The sequence below is a fragment of the Bombus fervidus genome, chromosome 9, assembly GCF_041682495.2.
Source record: "Bombus fervidus isolate BK054 chromosome 9, iyBomFerv1, whole genome shotgun sequence".
NCBI classification, from domain to species: domain Eukaryota; kingdom Metazoa; phylum Arthropoda; class Insecta; order Hymenoptera; family Apidae; genus Bombus; species Bombus fervidus.
In genome coordinates this window covers 3,367,468-3,390,689 of record NC_091525.1, presented here as the reverse complement: position 1 = coordinate 3,390,689, position 23,222 = coordinate 3,367,468, and the positions used below count along the sequence as shown (strand labels likewise).

Here is a 23,222-nt window from a genome sequence, read left to right as displayed (position 1 = left end):
ACTGTTTCTATTGAGCTGTTGTCCAGCAGAATTGGACTTCGCAATCTTATTGTACAATAAAAAAGAAGAAATGCGATAGGACACGTAATTATTTCGATAAATTTCTCGAGGAATATAAAATGTAAGTAAAGAGTGCGCAACGTCAAAACCTAAATCTATCTAGATATCTAGACTTCTAGAGAAACGAACCCCAGACGGTGATCGATAGGAAGAGAATCGAATTTTAACTAACCAGGCCGAAGAAAGCAATCGTGCAACAGAATCATATTATTCTGCAAATAGTTTCATGTATAAGCGGACACTCACAGGCACATGCATGTATTGTCAGTTATTTCTGTTCTAGGCCGTACCAACTACGGTTCGAACCTTTACGAATCAATACCACGATTATACGTGCTAGTTTTGCCATTATAGATCATTAATCACGGCTTGCAATTTTCACATTCTCATATTTCTAATTTCACAGCTATTTTGCAGTCGTTAAATTGCAATTTTCTTTATTTTCTATCTTCCTTTCCTTTTTTTATTTTTTCATCCGACTTTTGCAAACCGAATTAATCGTATAGAGAGAATAATAATTATTACCCTCTAATAATTTTAGTTAGGCATATACCACGTGCATGTTATTTAAATAAATATTTAAAAATTACTTAATTCAGTAAGATTAGTCAGCCAAATACGAATTGTTCAATTAAAATATTTAATGTATATTCGATTTTTGCCATAAAAATGCTTGACCACAGAGGTAAAATAGGTATTTGTTAACTTTCTGATAGGATCTTGTCGTAAAATCATCAACTTCAACTTTTGTAATAAAGGTACGACTGGGCGGAATGTGAAATGAACAATGGCAAGCATTGGATGCAAGAAAATTGGATGCGAAACTCAACGAATTCTATCAAAAGAGTACACCGTTCTGAAGTAATTAATTACAAGGAGGGTCCAAACCCCAAACATGGGTGAATGGATTATGCTTATGACACGAAATACGTACTTACGCAGGACGTCCAAATCATTTTAGTTTTTTCGTTCGACTACTGCTGACTGAAAATCTAGCGGACAGATCTTTCCACTTTCAAACTATTTATATTTATTTTAATTTATTTGAAAAAGCGAAATGACGAAGCACAGTAATGGGATTACTGGCATGTGCCGATCGTGAATAAATCTTATAAATCTCGACACTCGGAACTTGACCTGGTGTGGCGTGCCTGGCGTCGCGTCAGACTACGACGCAAGGTCATATTTGGACCAGCTGAGACGTAAACGCCGAGACAGAAAATATATCACGCAATATGGAAATCAAGCCAAAAACAGTAGAGAGATCTTTTCCTTCCAGATATGTGGCGCATACGTTTACCTTGACATTGAAAAAGACTGACTGTATGAAAAGGGAACATCATTGATTTAATGAAACATGCTGGCTGAGAAATATTAAATATCGTCGCCTTAGATTGCCGCAGTTTTTACTGCAATGCATTAGACGTTTCGAGTGTTATACAGCAGACATCTTCAGCTTGCAAGATGAACAAAGAATGAAAAAACAAAGAAGGAGAGGTATAAAAGATCCAGAGTTGCGTTATGTCTAACATGCGATACAAACAGAATGCTGGTGAAGATTGAGAAAAGACCATGGAATGGTAACACGGATTTATGCACTTTCGTTCCTTTCCTTTCTTTTTTCATCAAAGAATGCGACGAGCATTAATTGACGATACGACGCATACCTAGTTAACTAATTTCTTAGGAAAAATTGAAGGGAATGGGTGGTAATTATACAATCGGAGGAATGCGACATACCCGACGAAAAAAAAAAAAAAACGAGATGCAGAGGACATATTTAACTACTCACGGAGTATCCTCAAAGGATTATGCAACATATATCTAAGCAAAATTCATGGTATTGAACGTATGCCTGAGTAATTCGTTCGGGCGCTGCTTTTCATATTCCGATATAAAAATGTCTAATATACATATGTATACGTATGTATACATTACTCACTTTGAATTTCGAAAGTATCAATTTGCTTTGCGTCGCAAACTCCAGGGCTGTGGAATCGGTGTCGGGGTTCGAAGGAAATTTCTGATCGTTGAAGCCGGAGCCAGAGACAATCAAAATTCTCGACGCCAATCCTGATAACGACCCTGACTCCACTTTTTAATAGATTATTAAAATACTAATTTTACAAGATTATCCACTTAACTTATACCCCACGCTCGTGAGAATATTGAGAATGGCAATGTTAATCTATGAGCTGTTGGTAACAGTATAATTAGGTGAAAACACAGCGGTTTGGCTGTCCCAGGATTTGAAATTAGACGTAGCAATAAGGAGAAGACGATCGTTGAGAGAGCAAACCTCGCGTTTCCGTCCAATGATGATTTCATATCCTTATACGCTCCCGAAACTTCAAAGAAAGCAAGCGTACCCGATTCTATTCCTATACGTAGCACAACTTTTTTTTTTCATAACCAATGTCTTGGATCATAATACATATTTAATATAATATAATAACTGCCAGAGTTATTAGCGAATTACAATGAAACTATTCACATATCAAACATTTTCTTCTACGTCGTAATTTAGAATTTATTAACTATCATTTTTACGAATTGACCGCTATTTTCTGATTTTGGATCGCTCTATTGTGAGTACGTCGAATGTAAGAATAAGGAACAAGGAAAGCAATTAAGATACACTAGGCCAGCTCACGGAATCTATATTTAGGCAAGTCAATTTAAAAAAACAAATATTAATTTAATTCCTATACTGCAGTGCCTAAGTTCGTTCGGACTAATCGGCAAACGATAGGAGTTGTTTATGTTAGAGCGATAAAAGGTCGAACGATCTCTGAATGAATCTCTGAATGACAGATTTTACATCAGATTTACATCACATTACAGATTTTTACAGAACAGAGAAAAGACCAAGAAATGCTTCGAACAATCAGTTTCCTTTGATCTGTTCGGGCGATGATGTAATTATTCATAAATCGCCGAAATAAGAAAAACTGTGTTCTTATATTTTTTATTTCATTGTCATAAGATTGTTTTAGTTGGATCGTTAAGATCTTTACGATTAAGATTATACCAAACATTGCTACAGCCTCGAAAGGCGAACGGTTCGGTCAACTGCACTGTATATAATATAATATAATGTAATATATAAACATACATATAATGAATAGTATGTTAACAATCTATCATAAATAGAGTCGGAGTCGGTGGTAAGAAAGTGAAGCGGTAAGAAGAGAAGTCGGCGTCGCGTCGGGATCGAGAGTTTTGATTGTTTACTCCGCATCCCTGATAAATTCAATCAATGTCGCTTACGACAACATTAGATATTGCGATTGTCATTATTATGTTTATAATGTTAGTAAGTAATTCATGATTAAAGTTTGTCAACGAGACTCATTTATTAAAACGAGACAGATACAAAATGAGATTGTTTGCTATTATGCAACTTACAATTAATATATGAACGATACTTACCGATCGATTAATCAGCAACATATGTAAGTGTACACTTTTATAACGGAGCAACGACACGTTGCTAAATATAGTCCAAGTATGAGCTTGGATTTACTGTTTACTGTTTACGGAAAATATCTATGCTTCGGTCTCTGGTAGATGACGTTCATGTCTACGTATAGGGATATCATCGGACTAATTATACTTTATTTACTCCAACATAATCTTCCAAATCCTACTAAAGATATAAAGCATTACCCTTTTACTTGAAACTACTGTTTTTAGATACCTTTATGCGTACATAACGCGGCACGAGTGTCTTTGCGGTACGGTGCAACACTGTATTAGACGATTTTAAATATTTAGACTAGAACTGTCGCTTAATTCTTTTAAATCGAATTTTTCCGGTTAGTTTAGAACGTAGTTCGGATGATAGCTTTTAAACTTTACTCTCAGTACTGAATGCTTTACACTTCCTACCCTATAATTTATGCACTTGCAATTAGTTTGCATTTATTTTTTCGAACTTACGATATTGTATTAACTCGATATATTATAATACATAGAAAGATGATCCAAATAATGCAAATAATCTATTCTATAATATTTCTTATTAAAATCAAAAGATACTTTAATGGCGAAAAATGTAGAGACCGAATTAAAATCTTGACTGCAATTGAAATCTTCTCGCGAGACACTGATCCCGACATTCGGATTATCTTTCATCTTACGAATGTAATACACCTCTCTAACAAAGAAACAGATAGAAATAACAAAACGAAATAAAGAACGATTGTTCATTGTTTGTAAGCTACTTTTAAGATGAGACAAAAGGTTCGTTAGATATATGCTTTATAGAATAAAAAGCAAAAAATTAAAAGTTTTGAAATTCTTAAACCTTTTCACTTGTTTCTCCTGTAATAGGCGATATTAAAATAAAATTTTTCAGCAATCATATTTATAATATCGCCTATTAAAATAAAATTTTAATTTTAAGAGTTTATATTTAAAGGCTTGATCTTAATTTGCCTATGCCGCGGCGACTTCACACTTGCTACAAACAGTGATTGATAGTGAGTAAAACCAGTCGCTCAAGGCAAATTACACTATGAATGACGAGCCTTGGTGTTTTCAGGCTATGTAGAACGAACTGACCCAGAACTTGGTTCGGATTAGTTTTCACTTTTGGAATACCGAATCACTGAGAGCAAAACTTTGCTAACTCGATAGAAAAGAAAGGACTAAGAAAGGAAAAAATACAAAAGAGAGTGAATAATACGATTCATTACCGTCGATGTTTAGGTGACAGATGACTTTAACGAAATGTTTTTTATTATTATACATGTACATTAATGAACTTTGTGTTGCAGGTAATACTAGTGAAATGGAACGAGCCATATCAAAAGTTAGCCTCGTGTGATAGTTCCGGCGTGATCTTCGTGTGGATCAAGTACGAGGGAAGATGGAGCATAGAATTGATCAACGATAGAAGCACCCCAGTTACTCATTTCTCATGGTCTCACGACGGACGAATGGCTCTTATATGCTACAGGGTAATTCGTTTTATGAAATGTCCATTGTTGAACTTTTTGTCGAAAGAAAGTTAAAAGATGCATGGAAAACTTTCCATAGACATGAAACAAAGGAATCGAAATTCGAATCTGAATCCGATCTAATTCGTAACTTTCATTCATATAAATAATAAAACCAACGTATTGCATATCCGGTACTTTGAAATCAAAGTAATAGAACATTCGACATAAATGCTGTGAATTAACGTTGTATAGAACTTGAATTTTCAAAGCTTCAAGGATCAACTTTAAAAGCTGAGTATGCGTTTTGAAGACGAACATCATATAAAGTACAAAGCTTCGGGCTTCAAAGCTTAAAAGTAGAAGGCTTAAGGTTTAGCTCTTGAGATTAAAAATAAGTAAATTAACAACAATTTAGTGATGTTAGCATTTGAAATATAAAAAATGAACGAACAGTCAGTGGTTTCTTATTTGTTTCTTGAAAACGATAACTATGAATTTAAACACATAGAAGTATCTACATACTTATGAATTGTTGACTGACACATTCTGTTCCTTTTCCTTGTATTTAAGTTACTGACTTTTGAAAAATGATCGTTCATGTGAAACACTCGTTGAAACATTCGACTTAAAGTTAGAAAAGACATTTTCCAATATTTCAACATAACATATACATATATATCAATTTCATTTACTTCTGATCTATGAAGATGCAAAACATCTTGGAGTACTGGGTTCCTTAGACGTCATGTTTAGTTCTTTTTTTTTTTTTTTCTTTCTTTCTTTGATACATATTCTTTTGAATAATAATACGGAAATAACGTCTTAATTTCTTTAAAGTATCTGCATTTTGTCTGTTGATAAAGTAATCGTTAATTAAGTAAGGGTATAAAATGAGAGTGATTTCGATTAAGTCGTTCAGGACTTTTAATTTGGTTTCCGTTGCACTAACACATTTTTTAAGAAGGATGTCATCCTTAAAATTGGATATGCACTGTAATAGTATGTTAAATAATTACTTGTACATAACATATACTCAGATATCTTAACTTCGATAATTGCAATATATGTAAGAGTAACTTCATTAAATATACCAAGATATTCCGTAATTTCTTCGATATTGTGGCAAGTATCAACAGAGTATTTAATAAATTCAGTTCTTTCTTCGCATAGATAATTCAGAACTTCTTTCATATGAATAGCACGTTCTAACATTAGATACGTTGAACTGCAACGAACTAGGATATCATTAATAAGAGACAAATGCTTTACAATTTATGTTCAATAACAATCCGGAGCTTCTATCTTTTTAATTATATTGTCAAAAATATAAATTTGCATAAAAATCCGCAGTCCAATAATTAGCTGTTGCATTATCTGTCGTAAGACCTACAAGTCTTTTTGCAAAATCAAATAATATCAAAATCAATTATTCCTGAATAAAGTGTATTTTTCATGTGAAACGAATAGTAATTAGTACACTGTACAGCTTGTTCGTTACTGTTGTCGAAAAATCAAACTTTAAAGAAATTTTGCATTCTGACTGTTTAAATCGTTGAATTATCTCAATTTTTTCATTTTGAATGTACCTTGAATCATCGGATTCATAACATATGTATCTAGTATTAGGAACCTGATAATCCAGTTTTAATGCACTTATGAATTTAACGAATGCGCCTTCTAAAATTCTATAAGTGACTGCCATGAATTATAAGATCTATAAACAGTTTTTCAAGGTTGGTTTTACAATAATTAGTTTTAGCTATTGCAATATTTCTCCATATTTCTTGTGAAACAATTTCATTATATATCTTGTAATATTTTTATCAAAATATTATAAAAGGCTTTTGAATAGAATAAGAAAGAATAATCACAATTGCAGTACCTTATTCTTTCCTGCTTTTTTTTTTCAATATATCCAACGATTCTTACGAACTCTTTTAAATGTTGCACCGTATTCATTTTTGGACTTTTCTTCTAAATAACTATTAACCGATTTTGATAATATCGTCTTCGTTTCAACTTGAAGTTTAAAAGTACTTTAAAAGTACTGATAAAAAGGAAGCTATTTCAACTATATTAGTTGATACTAGATTGATTCGGTGATTAAAGTCTCTAACATTCTACGACTGTATTTATAATTACTACAATACATGCGTGTATAGAATCAAAGGCAAAACCATGAAAGCATTGCAGATATCAATAAGAATACAGTACGTACAGGAAAAAAAAGAATTACGTACATATATATTAATATAAATATTAATATAGATGATACGAGCTTTTGAGTTTCAAAGCTCAAGCATTAAAGGTTTCGGCTATTACATCTCAAGATTTGAACCGAGATTTCTAATTCGAACCTGATCCGCAGCTTTATATCAGCTCTCAAAGCTTGATATTCAAAGCTTACCTCAAGTAGAGTTATAAGTTCGTAAGATCGAATCGACAAAAGTAGCTATGGGTGGAGGCGTCGTATTAGTATCGGAACGTATTTGTAGTACGTCTGTCAGATATGTCTACTGGCAGTTTACTCTGTGAAAAACTATTAAAAAGTATTTATAAATACTGTCCTAAGTACATATAGTCCTTCTCGAAAAAATTACCTATATGTACGTAATTACAAAATTAGAATTAGGAAAACTTTAATACATTTTTCTAGTAGACAATGGTTAATGTCAAACCTTAACCTTAAAATTAAAACCTAAATTTCCCACAGAGAAAAAATATTCGTAATCGAATGAAGAATGGCGAGAGTAAAGGTACACATATATATGTAATAATAAATAATAAAGCTCTGAATAAAGCTCTTTTCCTACAGGATGGTTTCGTGTTGGTTGGCAGCGTTGCTGGCCAAAGGTATTGGTCATCAATGTTGAACGACAAAGCTACCATCACCTGTGGTATTTGGACGCCTGACGATCAACAGGTAAATAAAGGATTACATTATTATGTATGTTCGAACTTTTTGTAGGAAAGACTTTACTCTTTGGAGATTCTAGGGTAAGTACTGTGTGGTCTCTCACAGTGTCATTACACACAGTGTCACAGTCCGCTTACCGAAGAAGACTCCGCACTCCGTGGCCAGATCTTTTAGTATTTTAGACAAAGTTACTATTCATTGACAATGGAACGTTATGTCGCTTGCCATCGCTGAACTATTTCACGCATCCCCTAAACGAAAAACCATGTCAATGGTTTGATAATATGATAATATATCATACCATTGACATTTCATACGCGACTTCGTGTCGCCGGCTATCCACTTTTCAAACATTCGCTGAAGCACCCTGCCGAGGTCTTTATTAAGCCCACGCCCCAGTCATAAATTGTGGTAAGGCTAAATAGCGGCAGACTATCTGCCATTATATTATATTCCGAAGATACATTGCCGCTGACATATACATATGTTGTTTATAGAATTCAAACCCATTTAAAATCACCAAGGCGACTGCTGAGGGACTAATACAATAAAAAAAAAACACAATGCAAGAAAAGTTCGATAATTGCACAAAAAGATCTTCTGCATAATTGTAAAGTCGTCGTTTCACTACGGGGGGAAGGTTCCTTTGACGCATCGAGAAGCACGACGGCTAGCTGCGATCGAATAGTGTAATATGATCCAATGTTATATATGCCTGAGACAATGTATCTAAATACCAATTCAAAAAGTATAATCTTTTTACTTTTGAACTTTTTTTTCATTGAACTTTTAGTAACGCATTTGTACGATCTTCCAAATTAAAATGAGACCAAACGTGATATAATTTGAATTATATTTACTTACTGATATGTATTTTAATTATCATTTATGAAGTACGCAAATATGCTCGAAATTAAATCGTGTTTGGTGTCATTTTAATTAGAAAAATGTAACAAACATGTTAGTAAAAGCTTCATTGATCACAAATCGAAAATAAAAAATGTTGTCTTTTGAGTTAAAGGTTTCAGCTTTAGATCGTGAGCATTAATGTTTGCCAAATGCCGCTTTCTCTATTACTCGCGTTTTCCTTCTGTACGGCACGTCTAAGATCTCCGTTGCGTGGAATAGAAACATTTCCACCTCTGAATAATTTGCAACACTTGGGTCCCGATTTTTGTGCAATTATCACATTACGCGTATATTGTGTAGTAATTTTTCTAGGAAATCAGTGTAAACTAGAAATGTGAAAAAAAGCTTTCTTAATGATGATAAAAGTTCAGACTGTGTTACCAATCATCACCAATATTTAAGTCGAGACGATCAAATATTGACAAAGCCGAATGGCTAAATAGTTTCTATCGTTTGTCAATGAATAAAATTATTACACAAATATTAGATTCTCTTTTTAACGCATACGATATTGATGTTGATATTTATAGGTATATTTTGGGACAACGGCTGGACAATTAATAGTAATGGACGTGCACGGAGCAATGGTGTCCGAAGTACAATTGGCAGCTGGTGTCACCTCGATGGCTTGGAGTGCCGAGAAGTTTACGATGGAAGAAGGAGATGACGATTTAACGAATGATAGACCTCATAAAGGTACGATGACGCGCTATGGCCTATAAAATAATCTGTTTCAACTATTACGATCGGTATATTTTACGAGCTTAATATGTGCGAATTGTTGCATTCAAACGAGTTATATACACTTATATGTATTATGTATTATACATACGTACAAATACTTTTATATTATATGTGTAGTTTTAATTTTTATATACATAACGTACATAAAGATTTTCCTTTCAATGAAGAAAAGAACGTTGACAACCTCGCACTTTCACTATCAGTTAAAAAAAAAAAAACTATAGATTTTGATGAGAGAAATTAATCTATTTTAGAAATCTTAATAATGTAAAATTCCACTTCTGCTTAAGCTGCATTTATTAGAACGAAATTGTAATTTGTCCCTAATTAAACGATCTTCCGAATAATTAAACGATTGAATTCATTTATCTGAACTGAAACTCTTGTTATTTGTATGAAAAATGATAATCGATAAACTTCGGAAGTCGTTTGTTCGTTGTTGAGTTCAAAGAAATAGAGCTGTGCATATTGTATAGTGCATATTATATTTAGAATTAATCAATTTACAAATTTCATATACCGTATCGAAGCGCTCTCTTAATAAAGTTTAACTCTTATAGTTTAAAATTATTACCGAGTCGCATCTGTGACTATATTTTATAACGCAGAGTAAAAATATAAAGCGCAAATTACTATGTTTATAGACGATCGAAATTACGTTCTGGCGGTTTGCCTGGCTGACGGGAGCATCGTTATGTTGCGTTCATTCGACGACGTCTCGCCAATCACGATACGTACAAAGCTGAAAGCTCCCCTGCACGCGGAATGGAGCAATTCTAGAAAATTGTTGGCAATTGCGGGAACGAAGGATACGGATAACGGTCAGAATAGCCCGCACGAATACACGAATCTCTTAAAGTTTTATTCAGTGGCCGGTACCCTTGTGTACACCGCTGCGATACCATACACGCAGGTACGCAACTTTTCAGAACGGCAGCCGCGCTTATCTAACCGAAACGATGATATACACGTTATTTCTACGCGTCTGTTTCATATCATAGTGTGCAGTATCGGCGCTCACATGGGGTCATAACGATAGAAGACTTTTCGTTGCGACCGGAGCACGCGTTCACGCAGCATGGGTGTCAAGGTAATACTCCATTTCTTTTCACAGAAGAGCTTTATTACTCTAGCTAATTGTCTTTCATACTCAAGTGTTTTATATACGATGCATACGTTCTACAGACGAGTAGGTTCTCTGCAATTGCTGTCTCGTTTAGCTGTAAGAGCGTCTTTGACAAGAGAATCGAATGTTCAGCAACTTCCATTGCCACCGAGATTAAGAGCATCAGTAGCTGCTCTCTTCGCCAGCACAATAAGGTAAAACGCTATTCCATCTCTGTAAACTGTAAACTGATCAAATGAAAGAATACTTTTTAAAATGTTTACATGTATATATTGTTCCACGTATCGAGAAACAGCAATAAACGACAATAAACGGCAATAAACGGCAGTCTTACGATATCATCCAGACTAAATGTGTTCATCTTCAAATTTCAAAATGTCAAATAGTAATTTAACCTTAATGAAACATGAACGTGTCCAACTTTAATCTTAACAAATTTAATTTTTATAGAGCCTTGTTCTATTTCTAATGAAATATTTTATTTCATAATATATTATTTTATAAATAAAAGTTACAAAAAAAGTAAAGAATAATTCACATCATATAATTATATTTCCCCTCGAAACTGTTAATGCTTATAATAACTATACATATAGATACACAGCCATACATATAGTTTAACAGTCGTTTTATATATTTTAATAGTCGTAATTTAATTTTAATAGTCGCAAGGCAACAGCTTTACGCAGTTAATAAAACAGTCTAATAATATGCATTTACAGATGTTCCGTGCCAGAACCAAAGGAATTAAGACGTTTCGTGTCGCGTCCACCTCCAGGAGGTGGAAGATTACATTGCACCATGCTCAGACACGCCGTGGAACCGGTACCATGTTATACGCTATATTTAGAGTATCTAGGTGGTCTAGTGCCTCTTCTAAAGGGCAGAAGAACAAGCAAAATCAGGCCAGAATTCGTGATATTCGATCCACAAAACCAAGATACTCTTCAAGTCGTGGAAGACACGTCACAGTGTCCATCGTTTAGTGATGGTTCCGATACAGAGAAAGACACGGCCGACCTGTGTGGATCACCCAGGAACAAAAGGAAAAGCAGGAGAAAAAAAGAAGAAAAATCGAACGAAGAAACCGATGATCTTACCTACGTGGATACCTTACCCGAGGTGAAGTATAGTTCCAATACTTCTTGGAATTTCGCATTTCACGACGACGAATCATGGTCAATGATCTTTGTGAAAATGGAACGATTTAGGAGTGCACAGCACAGTACAGCGCGGCGCGGCACTGTCATACGAGTCTAAAAGATACGCAAGATACTTGCGAGATAAAACGCAAACGAGTCTTTATACTTTTTGTTAACACTAGCCCTCGTCAGTTGATGTACAATATCAATTATCAATATTGAGGTTAGAATATTGTAATCAACGTAGCTTCACTATTGTTTGTGACATGTAAACATTTCTTAACACGTTTTACTCCTCTGTTGGTGTCCCATATACCGCACATGAGTGCTTTTAACTCATTTCAACATTAGTACGGTGCAGTGCACTTAAACTCGAGCAATAACAAATTGCGTGATGTAGCAAAGTTTAACGAGCCCTTTGAGTCTTAAGGTGTTGGAAAATCAGTCGCGTGACAACCAGTGTTGCAAGACGTATCTGTTTGCAGCACGCGAGGTTGGTCGAAGTAACGTCCAATATTTGGGGCACGAAATTCAAGTTTCACGGTCTGGCGGATTCGGTGCCCGCCAACTTGGGTCAAGTTACTTATCGAACGTCGTTGCTCCATCTACAACCACGACAAATGACTTTGGTGATGACGGAGCTGCGAGATGACGTGCCTGCAGGTACGTCTATACCATTTTCGTGATCACAAACAGAAATAAAGTTCGTTGATGGCAAAACTTAATGATCAATTTTCTCGGTTAGGCCCAGATCCAACATTCAACCCGAATTTGTTCTCCGAAGACGAAGAAGAATCGTTCCAGGAATTTCAAGCTGCCTCGAGAAACACGTCCGAAGCGCAGCCTCCTCCGATCGCACCAATGACGCCCCGAAACACGCGACTTAATTCCAATCGCCCAAAATCACAAATTTCCAATCAATTTATGACCAACGAGTCTTTACCAACAGCTTTGTCCAGGGTTGACAATTTCGAAAACGAGTTACCTTATGTGGACTTACAAGAAATGGGCAATCTGTACGAGAACTTAAGAACTGCGCCCACAAACACTTACCGAACTCCACCCAGACACAATCCACCGAGATGTTGCGACGTACCGGCTCTTCAATCTCCGAAAAATGCGGTCGCGCCCACGCAGACTATAATCGCAACATCGAACCCGGGTACCGATTACTCGAATAACATTCAGAGGATGAAAACCGCCCTTACCGATCAACCAGGACTCGTCTCGAAGAAGGAGCTCGAGAATAACAAATTTAATCAGATTTCTCAGGACGATAAAACTGTTTTAACGTCTAACTGTCCATCAACTATCATTCCCATGCCAATGCACAATGGACAAGCCTCGAATACAGAAGCATCGAGCAGTCATTCTCAGGGAGGTATCATCGTAAATGGTCTGAGCACAAACAGCAGCTGTCCTCCTCAGTCGCAAACAATATTTCTTAATGGACTGCACAATATCGCATGTTCGAGTAACGTGAACGAAATCCAGGGTAAAAATAACCATAACGTCAGCAGTTCGACAAACATTAGTCAAACACCGTATCAGGCGAACTCGAACAATCAACACGGAACGAATAATGGTCCTTTCGGCAAGAATGGTATACACTTGTCGAGCAATCATTCGCCGGCCTGTTCTTATCAATTTCCAGAAAACATCGATCAATGTATCGGACAATCTTGTTCATACTGCATTACGAAATTAAAAGATCCCACAAAGTCTCACTCAGAATCGTGCGGTAAAACAAACGCCAGTCAATCGAATACTTGTAATTCTACGACCGACCGGGTCGATGAAATGTGCTTCATCGACGAAGAGTGTCGCGGCGAAGCAGAAGCGTTCGATCAGTCGCGAGGAGTTCACAGAACTCAGACGGTTGTCAGTATCGGTCCACTCTGCGTCAACGACTCTATAGTCAGAAGTTGCAGTGTCGGTTATTTGGACATGGTAGACGCGCAACTGGTCCCTTGCGATATCGCCTTAAAAATGCTTAGAAAAGAGGCACCTAATAAGAGACTAGTTTTGGTATCGAGAAAAACCAAGAGGAGAAAAAAGAATAAAACTCAACAAGAGATTGGACAGCAATCTTCAAAATCGCCGAGACTTCGTAACTGTGGCAAATCAAAAAGTTTAGACTCTAGTGACATATTTCCGCCTAACGAACAAATATCATTGCCACCAAAGTTGCCTGAACACGCTGAAGAGATTGTAGGCGCAACGAATATCGAGACTGTCGAAGACAAAGGTAACAAATCTTTGGAGAAATTACCAGATGCGACAGAGATGCCTAGGGAGTGTACAGAATACGTTACAGCCGCCAGTATAGTTAATTCTGCTCAAGTTAAATCTACACGGTTGAAGAGTTGTAATTCTCCTGCTAGGTAAGCCGATATTAGGAACACTTACTGAGGCTCATTATTCTGTGGTTGGAGTAAGGTTGGAGTTAGGTTGGGGTTAGGTTCTATGGTTTTATTTGGCGATTTCGTTCTTTACGAAAAATCTTACCAATATTTGCTTTAATTTAAATTTGTCGAATTTAGAATGCATAGAAATTGAAGTTTTCACATTAATAATGCGTGTTACTACTCCAGAGTATCCAGCCCAAGTAGTTCGTTGGCATCATCCTTAGACGGTCTTGCAGCTCGACTTCGAGATTTCGATGAAAGTCATTCTTTGCCACCACCGTCACCTCGTCCATCCACCAGGCAAATTACATTATAAGATTTGTATAATTTATTCGATAAAAAAAACAACCTTCCACCGACTAGTAACATTTTCCTTAGATTACCCAGAAGTTCGCCCAGTAGTCCAGCGCCTTCGAAGAAAGGTAAAAGACCAGCATCTGCTTCGCCAATTAGAAGAAGACTTTTATCGAGTCCTTTGTTAAGTAGAAAAGCACGAAAAAGTCGAGGCGAGAGTTCAGACGAGGAAGGACTTTTACAAGACGATTCGTCAACGAATTACAGAGATCTCGAAACGTTCCAAAAAGCACAGTTACGACAAAAGGTAAACAAAAAAAGGCTAGATATTAATACCTGCATATTACAATTCAACCACAAATTCTATAAAAATATTTCGTCTCGGTGATTCGAAATATATTACACTGTCATTCAATTCTGCTGTATTATTTTTTAAATAAACAATCGATCGATTACACAGAGACTAATCTACTTTTAATTACGATATACAGTTAAAGCAGAAAGGTGCAGGGATATCTGGTAACAAATCAGAAGCAGTGCGGCGGGAGCTTGTGATGCACAATAAAGCACCTATGTGGAATGAATCCAGTCAAGTATATCAGCTTGACTTTGGTGGCAGAGTAACTCAGGAAAGTGCTAAAAACTTTCAAATAGAATTCAAAGGGCGACAGGTATAGAAATAGTAATTTTAAATATTCTGTTTCACGCAATCAAATAACACATTTGCTTCGATATTACACTAGGTCATGCAATTTGGAAGGATAGATGGAAACGCCTATACATTGGATTTTCAATATCCTTTCAGCGCGTTACAAGCATTTGCCGTTGCCTTGGCCAATGTTACACAACGACTCAAGTAATCGTTGGTCACCGGTAATTCATTTGGTACAAGTATGAGAGTCACTTTTTGAGTCTTCCTGATTTCTTGCTTCGTAATTACTAAGATTATTTTTCAGGTTCGCGTATGACATTATAAAAGCGAATTCTAAGAATATCGCTTGGAGCGTATGCTGTAATTGCATAAATTATTCGTCCAAATTAAACCAAAAGAAGAAAAAGAAGAAAAATAGCGCGAGTGTTAGGAACGCTAAAAAACTGTAACAATATGCTACACATAGTAAAAAAGAAAATACAAAAGTCACTTTTAAATATAGCTTTTGAACACGTTATAGAGCCACATGTCTTTCTATTATTAAGACTACTAATGACGAACTGGAATAAATCATTAAGTAAACGAACAAGCGTTCAATCACGATACAGAGATCCTTTTATGGAAATCTGAAAGTTGAGGGAAGCTCATAGCCTTGCAGCGCCTTGTAGCGCGATAGAAAAGATATGAAGAGAAACTTGGGAAAAAAGAAAAAGGAGAAGTAGAAGAAGAAGAAGAAAAAGGTAAAGGAAAAACAGAAGAAGAAGGAGAAGGAGAGAAAGATAGAAACGTAAAACCTCCCGAAGGCCTTACGCGAAAGTCTCTCGAATCAACACCTTCAAGTTAAAATAACACGATACGTCAGTTCGCAGAATCTCTTTTTAGCAAATGTACAATTGAGAGTGATTTGTATTTGAGCGGAACACAAAGATTTTGTGACAAGGAACCGTGGTAAAAAAGATAAGATTTTGTTGAAATGCTTCTTCGTCGTACCGTCCAAAATATTTCGTTTCTCCCAACTTCGAGCGCTGATTTTTGTATAGTTTATGCGACACGTTGGAGTCTAGTGATGCTGTTGAAAGTTCGTCTCGTTCATTTTTGCGGTCCGCCGAGTATATTCGAATTTTATATACATATATATATAGACGGACTCGCATAACCATGCGAGTGTTTCATGTTGTTCGATTAAATGTTTCTTAAGGCGTATTGTAAAATGAAAAAGAAAAAGAAATAAATGAAAAACTAACGATAACGCTAAATGATATAACGTCCGACCTGTGCTCGTTCTCGCCGAAGCATGGAAGACGAAAAGGGCAAATTGAAGAAAAAAGAAAAGACCAATCAAAAGAATGTAACTAGACAGTGCAAGAGGGAGGGTATTCCGCCAGTATGCCAATGTGTATACGCAACAAACTAACTGTCGTCTGTACTTAATCCATTATCGTTGTATTTCATTCGCCTAATTATAAGTAATGTGAACGAGAAAGAAGGAAGAAATGAAGAAGGAAAGAAAAAGAGAAATATCGATTTCAGGCCTACACGAAAAACGCTTAAGGGATAGTTATTTTTTCGTCGAATCGAAATTTCGAGAGTGGGGCGCCTGAAACGATAGCAAACGAGGATGCGAGCTGTATAATAACACAATTGTAATTTTTGTTGCCACATTCTTATATGTGATTCATGCGCGCGTCTAAAACGGCGACACGAATATCAAAGTCGTAAAAGCACTTGCTAACGTAAATACGTAAGACAAATGAAGCTGTAGAACAACTTGGTTTCTTACAAAACGGTGCGTGTTATACTGGTTGTAACCCTATTTTTTGCAGACATGTATGTACATACAAGCAATTTTAATAAGACAGGTTTTTTTTCGACGATGTTTACAATTAATTATATTCAGGCCGCCCCGTATTCACGAGTTAGCGATAAATATACAAATATTTATGCCACGTATTGACAGTAATCGTCGGTATACATATAGAACCGCTAAATCGTACGGTTGATTTGATTTCTAGGCAACGCTATATGTTGAATTATATTATCGTCACCAGTAGTAGATAGCACGTTATAAAGTACGTGATGTATCATCAACAACAAGTTGGTTTTTCGTTGATATACTGTTGCATTTGCACCGTGAAACACAAGACGCTAATCCATGAAATAAATAACGGCATGCGTTAGGCTATGCACATACAGAGAGCAGTAGGTGGTAAGTGTCAACATTTTTATTGGCTTTGCCTTTATCGTCACATGCCACTAGTTTTATCGCTGTATCGCCTACCGCTTATCTCTCTCTGTACGTCCACGACCTTAGCGCGTATGAAAAAATTTTTTATTTCGAGTTTATAGAGGAGTAATGAACAACTGAAAACGAGAGAAATGCAGAACACACATGTTCGAAACAATGGTATCGATCGATTGGATTATATAATCATTTCTTGATGTTCTTTCGAGTGTTTCCTTAAAATTCTCCATGAGTTCGTGCATATGTCAAAGAATGTTTTGTACGAGCGATCGTTGCAACGTTTTCTTTCTCTACAGTAATGTGTTTTATCTAAGATTCTATTCTAGAGAAAAATTTTTACTATTGATTAATATGACTATCTGCTACATAAACTATGCTGTAAAACTTCCAAAAATGTTATCTTTATCTTCAAAAATATTATTTCGTAGGTATACGGTTATTTACTTATTGATTAATATGTACTCCCCATATGATAGATTTTACTATAGCTGTCGACCAACATCAGCGTCATCGCAACAATTATAAGTCAGTTTATACTTTTCGGTATGGTCGCACGAGTTTTCATCAGTGAAGGGATTAGGAAGAAAACACGGAAACGTGCAGAGGAAACAGAAAAAGAATATTGCGTCACGTTACGGTGAAAGCTTCGCGATAATTAACTTTTCATAGCTGCACGAACTTTTGATATCAAGGAAAGAATCGCATCAATGTGACCTATTTACCTTTCACATACGTTACGTCCTTATTACACCCGCCGAGCAAGACGGACTTGAGTCACGCTACATACAAACAACATCTATATCAATGACTAGTCATTTCCACCACGCACTAGTTTCTCCTTGAAGATCTAATAACGTTTAACACCTGTGTCATCATTGATGACAGTATTCGCGCATAAATGAAAATCCATGCGTTCAACAAAAAAGAATAACAAATTGTCATATAATATTTTTTGGATTATCACTGAATCTTCATCGACATAGCTTTCTGACGATGAATAGTGCCTATGTATACATAAATCAAACGGAACGACCTACGAAATACGAAAGTAGAGTACCAAACTAAAACAGAAACATCACACAGAGGATCGTTCTCGATATTCTATCGTTGTACAGCAACTGTGTATTTTAACGTACTATAGATTCACATAAGCTGTCTAAGGCGTTTGTATCTATAGATAATATATGTAGTTACACGCGCCACAATCGTGACTGAGTTCGAAAATGTTCGGCCTAGCTCAATAAATCATATTTGCTATGTGTTACATGTTCGTTAACTGATGGTGATATCTCTTCTGTTTTTTGTTGATATATTCCGGTTTCTCTATCAGCATAACGTTGAGATTATGCCTGAAATTATGCACATACAAATAGAGATAAAAATGCTGTGCCACGTGTAAAACTTTGCAACTGAATAAGTATTATATTGCACTGATTAACAACACGTCATAGTGGAAATCCTATCAATATTAGTTCTTTTGTCCCTTCTATAATAATATTGTTAATTTGTCCTCTTATTGTTAGCGCTGAACGATCATTTTGCATATGTGCAATGCAATTTTGTTACCGAATTCATTGATTATCAAATATTTGTAAATAAAGAATGAAATTCTACACGAGATTATTATGCTTTATTTTTATATAAATTTCGACTAAACTATGCTTTTGTTTAAATAAACGTAGCGTACTCAAATCATGGTCGACATACAGGCACCGATGAGGAGTTAATGATAACAGGATTAGTTAATGATAAACCGTGTATAAAATAAACGGTATTAGGGAATATGAGACACGGTACATCATGTAAGGCTTTGATCGTGCCGAGAGTGGCGAGCGGCAAGAGCATTCACACAAGTGATGAAAATGCAGCAGAAAATAAATCAAACTCATAAAAGCCCAAATAACGCGTCAACGCTCAGTTACTTTGTGGCTTATTTTATATAAATCTATAAGTTTAATATATTTTCTGCTGATTTGTCGTCACTTGTTTGTTCGTTCTTAGCGCGCGCCGCTCTTCTATATAAGCAAAGTCTAAAATGCCAGATCCATTTCTATCGCTTTCAACAACTGATTTTAATATTACATATGTAATTCTTATATCTGCCGTAGCAAATCGCAGAGGGCGTAAGGAACAATAATCTTTTTCGATGTCGGTATTTCAGAATGTGAAACATGAAAGTCTCATATTTATCATAGTGTCAGGTAAGTCTATCCTGTATTTAGTCAATGGTGGCACAGACATCTCGTCTGTAATCTGTAACAGAAGCAAAGGTGGGGGCTACTATCTATTAATGTTCTGATACACTGAATTATCGAAGTATTATAACTTATCTCACAATCCCACGTAAACTGTTCGGGATGTGCACTTACGTTTCGCTTTAATATATTTATAGCATAATTAAAAATTAAGGTATGTATTAAAAATTCCCAGTGTTTTTTTTTTTAATATGCCGAATTTCACTTGTCAATTTTCTAACGGAACGTATTAAAAATATGAAACGTGACGTTGCATGGGAAAAATCGCATAAATAAATAGTTAACAAAAGAAAGGAGAATACATAGTAAGTGATAAAGAGAGTATCAGGGAATGAAATGTGTCGAGAAAGAGGAACAATAAGAGCTAAAGATCAAGTGCATAAATTTATATATGTCGTATATACATATGTATATACATACATATGAAATAAAGAGTGTTAGCACTTATTTTGCATTGAAGATTATTTAATTACAATATCTACATTAACATGTATCGAATCTACTGATCAAATTTTTATGATAATTTGGAAGGAAAACATGTAGAAATGAACAAAAACATCTAATACATATAGATAATATTATCTTTCTTTTAGATGAACGTATATTTTCTTGGTGTGAATAATATGAAACAACTGATTAACAATTATTTTGAAGCCAAAGAACCATGGCAAATAGTGACTATAACCAGTACAACCATCCTTGCCACAGTTTGGTTATGGAATTTTGTCTTTCAAGATGAGAGTACGATTATTTGTAATGTATACTAACATAATTACAAAAATTTGTAATGAGTAGTAAATTTTGTTTTCTAGGTCTCGTAGAAAGAGCAAAGAAGCAACTGTTTAGTTTAAGGAATTTTATACCTGCTATTAGAAATAAAATTGATCAAGAATTAAATAAGATTAATCAAACGTTCGAACAAGAAACATTACAAAGAATAAAAGATATTCCTTTCACTGTGAAACTTCCAGAGAAAAGTTTAGAACCGAATGAAATATTAGAAAGAATAAAAAAATGTGTTCAATTAGGTAATAAATTAAAAAAAATTTATTAAAGTATACCAATATATATAATATATATAGCATATTGTTATTTAGGTGATTATGATTGGAAAAATGGTAAAGTATCTGGAGCTATATATAGGGTTGATACTAATCTTTTACAATTAATGGGAGATATTTATAGCATTGCATCATATACAAATCCATTACATCCTGATATTTTTCCTGGTATATGTAAGATGGAAGCAGAAGTGGTGAGAATAGTTTGTAATTTGTTCCATGGAGATGAAGATTCTTGTGGCACTGTAAGTTGTTTTCATTTTAAAATGCTGATCGATTGAACTAACTTAAGATATACTAAAATGTTTTCAGATGACCAGCGGTGGTACAGAATCAATTTTATTGGCATGTAAAACATATAGGGATTATGCAAAGAATATGAAAGGTATAAAAAATCCAGAAATAGTAATGCCTGTAACAGCACATTCCGCTTTTGATAAAGCTGCTCAGTACTTAAAACTTAAAGTACGTTCTGTCCCTGTCAACCAACATAGCTATACTGCTTGTATTAAATCTATGGAAAAAGCTATTACAAGGAATACAATAATGGTATATAGGAAATAACTTTCAAATTAGATTCAAATTAATGCATTAGAATTAATGTAATATTTATAATAGTTAATAGGCTCAACACCAAACTTTCCGTATGGAACAATGGATAATATTAAAGCAATTTCTGATCTAGGAATAAAATACAATATTCCGGTTCATGTTGATGCTTGTCTCGGTGGATTTTTAATTTGTTTCATGCCAAATGCAGGTTTTAATGTACCACCTTTTGACTTTAGACTTTCTGGAGTGACAAGTATATCGGTTGATACGCATAAAGTACTTAAATACAATTATACATACAATTATACATACAATGTTAATTAATTTTATTTAATAGTACAGATGTTTTATATTACTTTATTTCTTTCAGTATGCATATGCTCCAAAAGGTTCTTCGCTTATTCTTTATAGAAATAAAAAGTTAAGACATTATCAATATACTATAACAACCGATTGGCCTGGTGGTATATATGGTTCGCCAACTGTAAGTGGTTCAAGAGCTGGTGGAATTATAGCATCATGTTGGGCTACATTAATGTATTTTGGTTATAATGAATATTTAGAATCGACAAAGAAAATTATAGAAACTACTAAATATATTGAACAACGGTACGTATTTGAATTTTTTGCCAAATCTGTTAAACTGTATAATCGAATATTTGGAATTGATCGCAGATTGAGAAAGTTAGATGGAATTTTTATTTTTGGTACTCCGGCTACTTCGGTTATAGCATTAGGGTCAAACGATTTTCACATTTATAAACTTTCGGAAGCTCTAAATGTAAGAGGATGGAACTTGAATACACTTCAGTTCCCGTGTGGCATACATCTTTGTGTTACATATGTCCATACACAATTAGGTGTAGCAGATCAATTTTTAAGTGATGTTGAAACTGAATTAAGTATAATCTTAAAAAATCCAGAAGCTCCTGTTGATGGAAAGGTGAATATAACTATTAAGTAATTTTTATATAAATACCATATACAATATCCTTTTTCAGTTTGCAATTTATGGAATGAGTCAAAGCATACCAGATAGAAGTATTGTTGGCGATTTCGCAAAATGTTTCCTAGATTCTATATATTTTACGCCAGAAAATGAGACAATGGTTAATAAAGGATCAAGTATCTAAATTAATTGCACTATTAGTTTACTTTTTACAAAGTCAAATGTAAGAGTAACGAAAAAATGAAAAAAGAAAAATAACATTAAATTTCTGAAATCTCTTATACAATTTTAATTGAAAAATCTAATCAACCCATATATATTTTAAAAAATTGAATTTAAAAAACAAAATAGAATTCAAGACCATATAGAGTTATGAACATATATTGGAGAGATTTAATACGTATAAATGGAATATTTTGTACAATGCAATGGCGTTTTGAACTATTTAAACATATACTTTTAAAGTACAAAACTTTATTCTAATCAATTTTTTTTAAATAGACGATATCTTATTTAATAGCAGTATTTTTACGCATTTCATGAAATATACAATACATATACATATATTCCGTTATAGATTTTTAAAACATCCATGTGTACAATTCTTTTGGTACTTTTTATAGAATATTTTATAGAATATTTTATAGAATATTTTATACATTTTTATAATGTTCGTTCTGATATTATATTACATAGCTACATCAAATGTAGGTAATAAAAACGTATTAAATGTTAATTACATTACTTAGTAATAATAATGTATAATTTGGTGCCATATATTTTTATATGCTTGGCAGTGGAATTATTGAGAATAAAGAATTGAAATAATGTACTAATCTTATCACCCTTCCATAAAACAGTAATTTCCTTAATTACAGTAGACTCCCGTATAACGTAAGTTCTTACAATGCGAATTCTTATAACGTGCCAAATAATAAAACACAGGAATTACCTGATTTATGAAT

General features: G+C 34.6%; 2 protein-coding genes across 6 annotated transcripts in view; both read left to right on the top strand.

Moving 5' to 3' along the window:
- Tusp (WD40 superfamily protein Tusp) overlaps window positions 1-18,353 on the top strand; it is a 35,183-nt gene extending 16,830 nt beyond the window's left edge. Inside the window, exons 3-16 of one of the 3 annotated variants that reach the window (XM_072011222.1) lie at window positions 4,842-5,024; window positions 7,822-7,929; window positions 9,363-9,528; window positions 10,221-10,489; window positions 10,578-10,666; window positions 10,762-10,896; window positions 11,425-11,824; window positions 12,330-12,507; window positions 12,590-14,228; window positions 14,439-14,552; window positions 14,631-14,853; window positions 15,038-15,217; window positions 15,290-15,437; window positions 15,503-18,353. In XM_072011222.1, coding sequence (XP_071867323.1) covers window positions 4,842-5,024; window positions 7,822-7,929; window positions 9,363-9,528; window positions 10,221-10,489; window positions 10,578-10,666; window positions 10,762-10,896; window positions 11,425-11,824; window positions 12,330-12,507; window positions 12,590-14,228; window positions 14,439-14,552; window positions 14,631-14,853; window positions 15,038-15,217; window positions 15,290-15,406 — 3,801 coding nt within the window. In that variant the 3' untranslated portion in view covers window positions 15,407-15,437; window positions 15,503-18,353. Of the gene's footprint in view, window positions 1-4,841; window positions 5,025-7,821; window positions 7,930-9,362; window positions 9,529-10,220; window positions 10,490-10,577; window positions 10,667-10,761; window positions 10,897-11,424; window positions 11,825-12,329; window positions 12,508-12,589; window positions 14,229-14,438; window positions 14,553-14,630; window positions 14,854-15,037; window positions 15,218-15,289; window positions 15,438-15,502 lie in introns of those variants that run through there. The other 2 variants (XM_072011221.1, XM_072011223.1) reach the window with 2 other exon arrangements.
- A 1,264-nt stretch (window positions 18,354-19,617) lies between these two features.
- On the top strand, window positions 19,618-23,085 carry Sply (Sphingosine-1-phosphate lyase). Of its 3 annotated transcripts, none has more exons than XM_072011225.1 (9): window positions 19,618-19,641; window positions 20,289-20,436; window positions 20,508-20,723; window positions 20,778-21,001; window positions 21,069-21,305; window positions 21,375-21,584; window positions 21,679-21,917; window positions 21,984-22,251; window positions 22,310-23,085. In XM_072011225.1, the coding sequence occupies exons 2-9, from the start codon at window positions 20,289-20,291 to the stop codon at window positions 22,439-22,441; spliced, it is 1,674 nt and encodes a 557-aa protein (XP_071867326.1). In that variant the 5' UTR covers window positions 19,618-19,641; the 3' UTR covers window positions 22,442-23,085. The 3 variants fall into 3 exon arrangements, with proteins under 3 accessions (XP_071867326.1, XP_071867325.1, XP_071867327.1); XM_072011224.1 differs by lacking the exon at window positions 19,618-19,641 and adding an exon at window positions 19,663-19,849; XM_072011226.1 differs by lacking the exon at window positions 19,618-19,641 and adding an exon at window positions 19,664-19,849 and having other exon boundaries at window positions 20,793-21,001.
- Window positions 23,086-23,222: the final 137 nt, after the last annotated feature.

Coding starts and splice junctions, on each gene's coding strand:
- Sply (XM_072011225.1), top strand. CDS start 20,289: ATGAACGTATATTTTCTTGGTGTGAATAATATGAAACAACTGATTAAC. Junction 21,918..21,983: donor ACTAAATATATTGAACAACG/GTACGTATTTGA, acceptor AATTGATCGCAG/ATTGAGAAAGTTAGATGGAA. Junction 22,252..22,309: donor AAGCTCCTGTTGATGGAAAG/GTGAATATAACT, acceptor ATCCTTTTTCAG/TTTGCAATTTATGGAATGAG.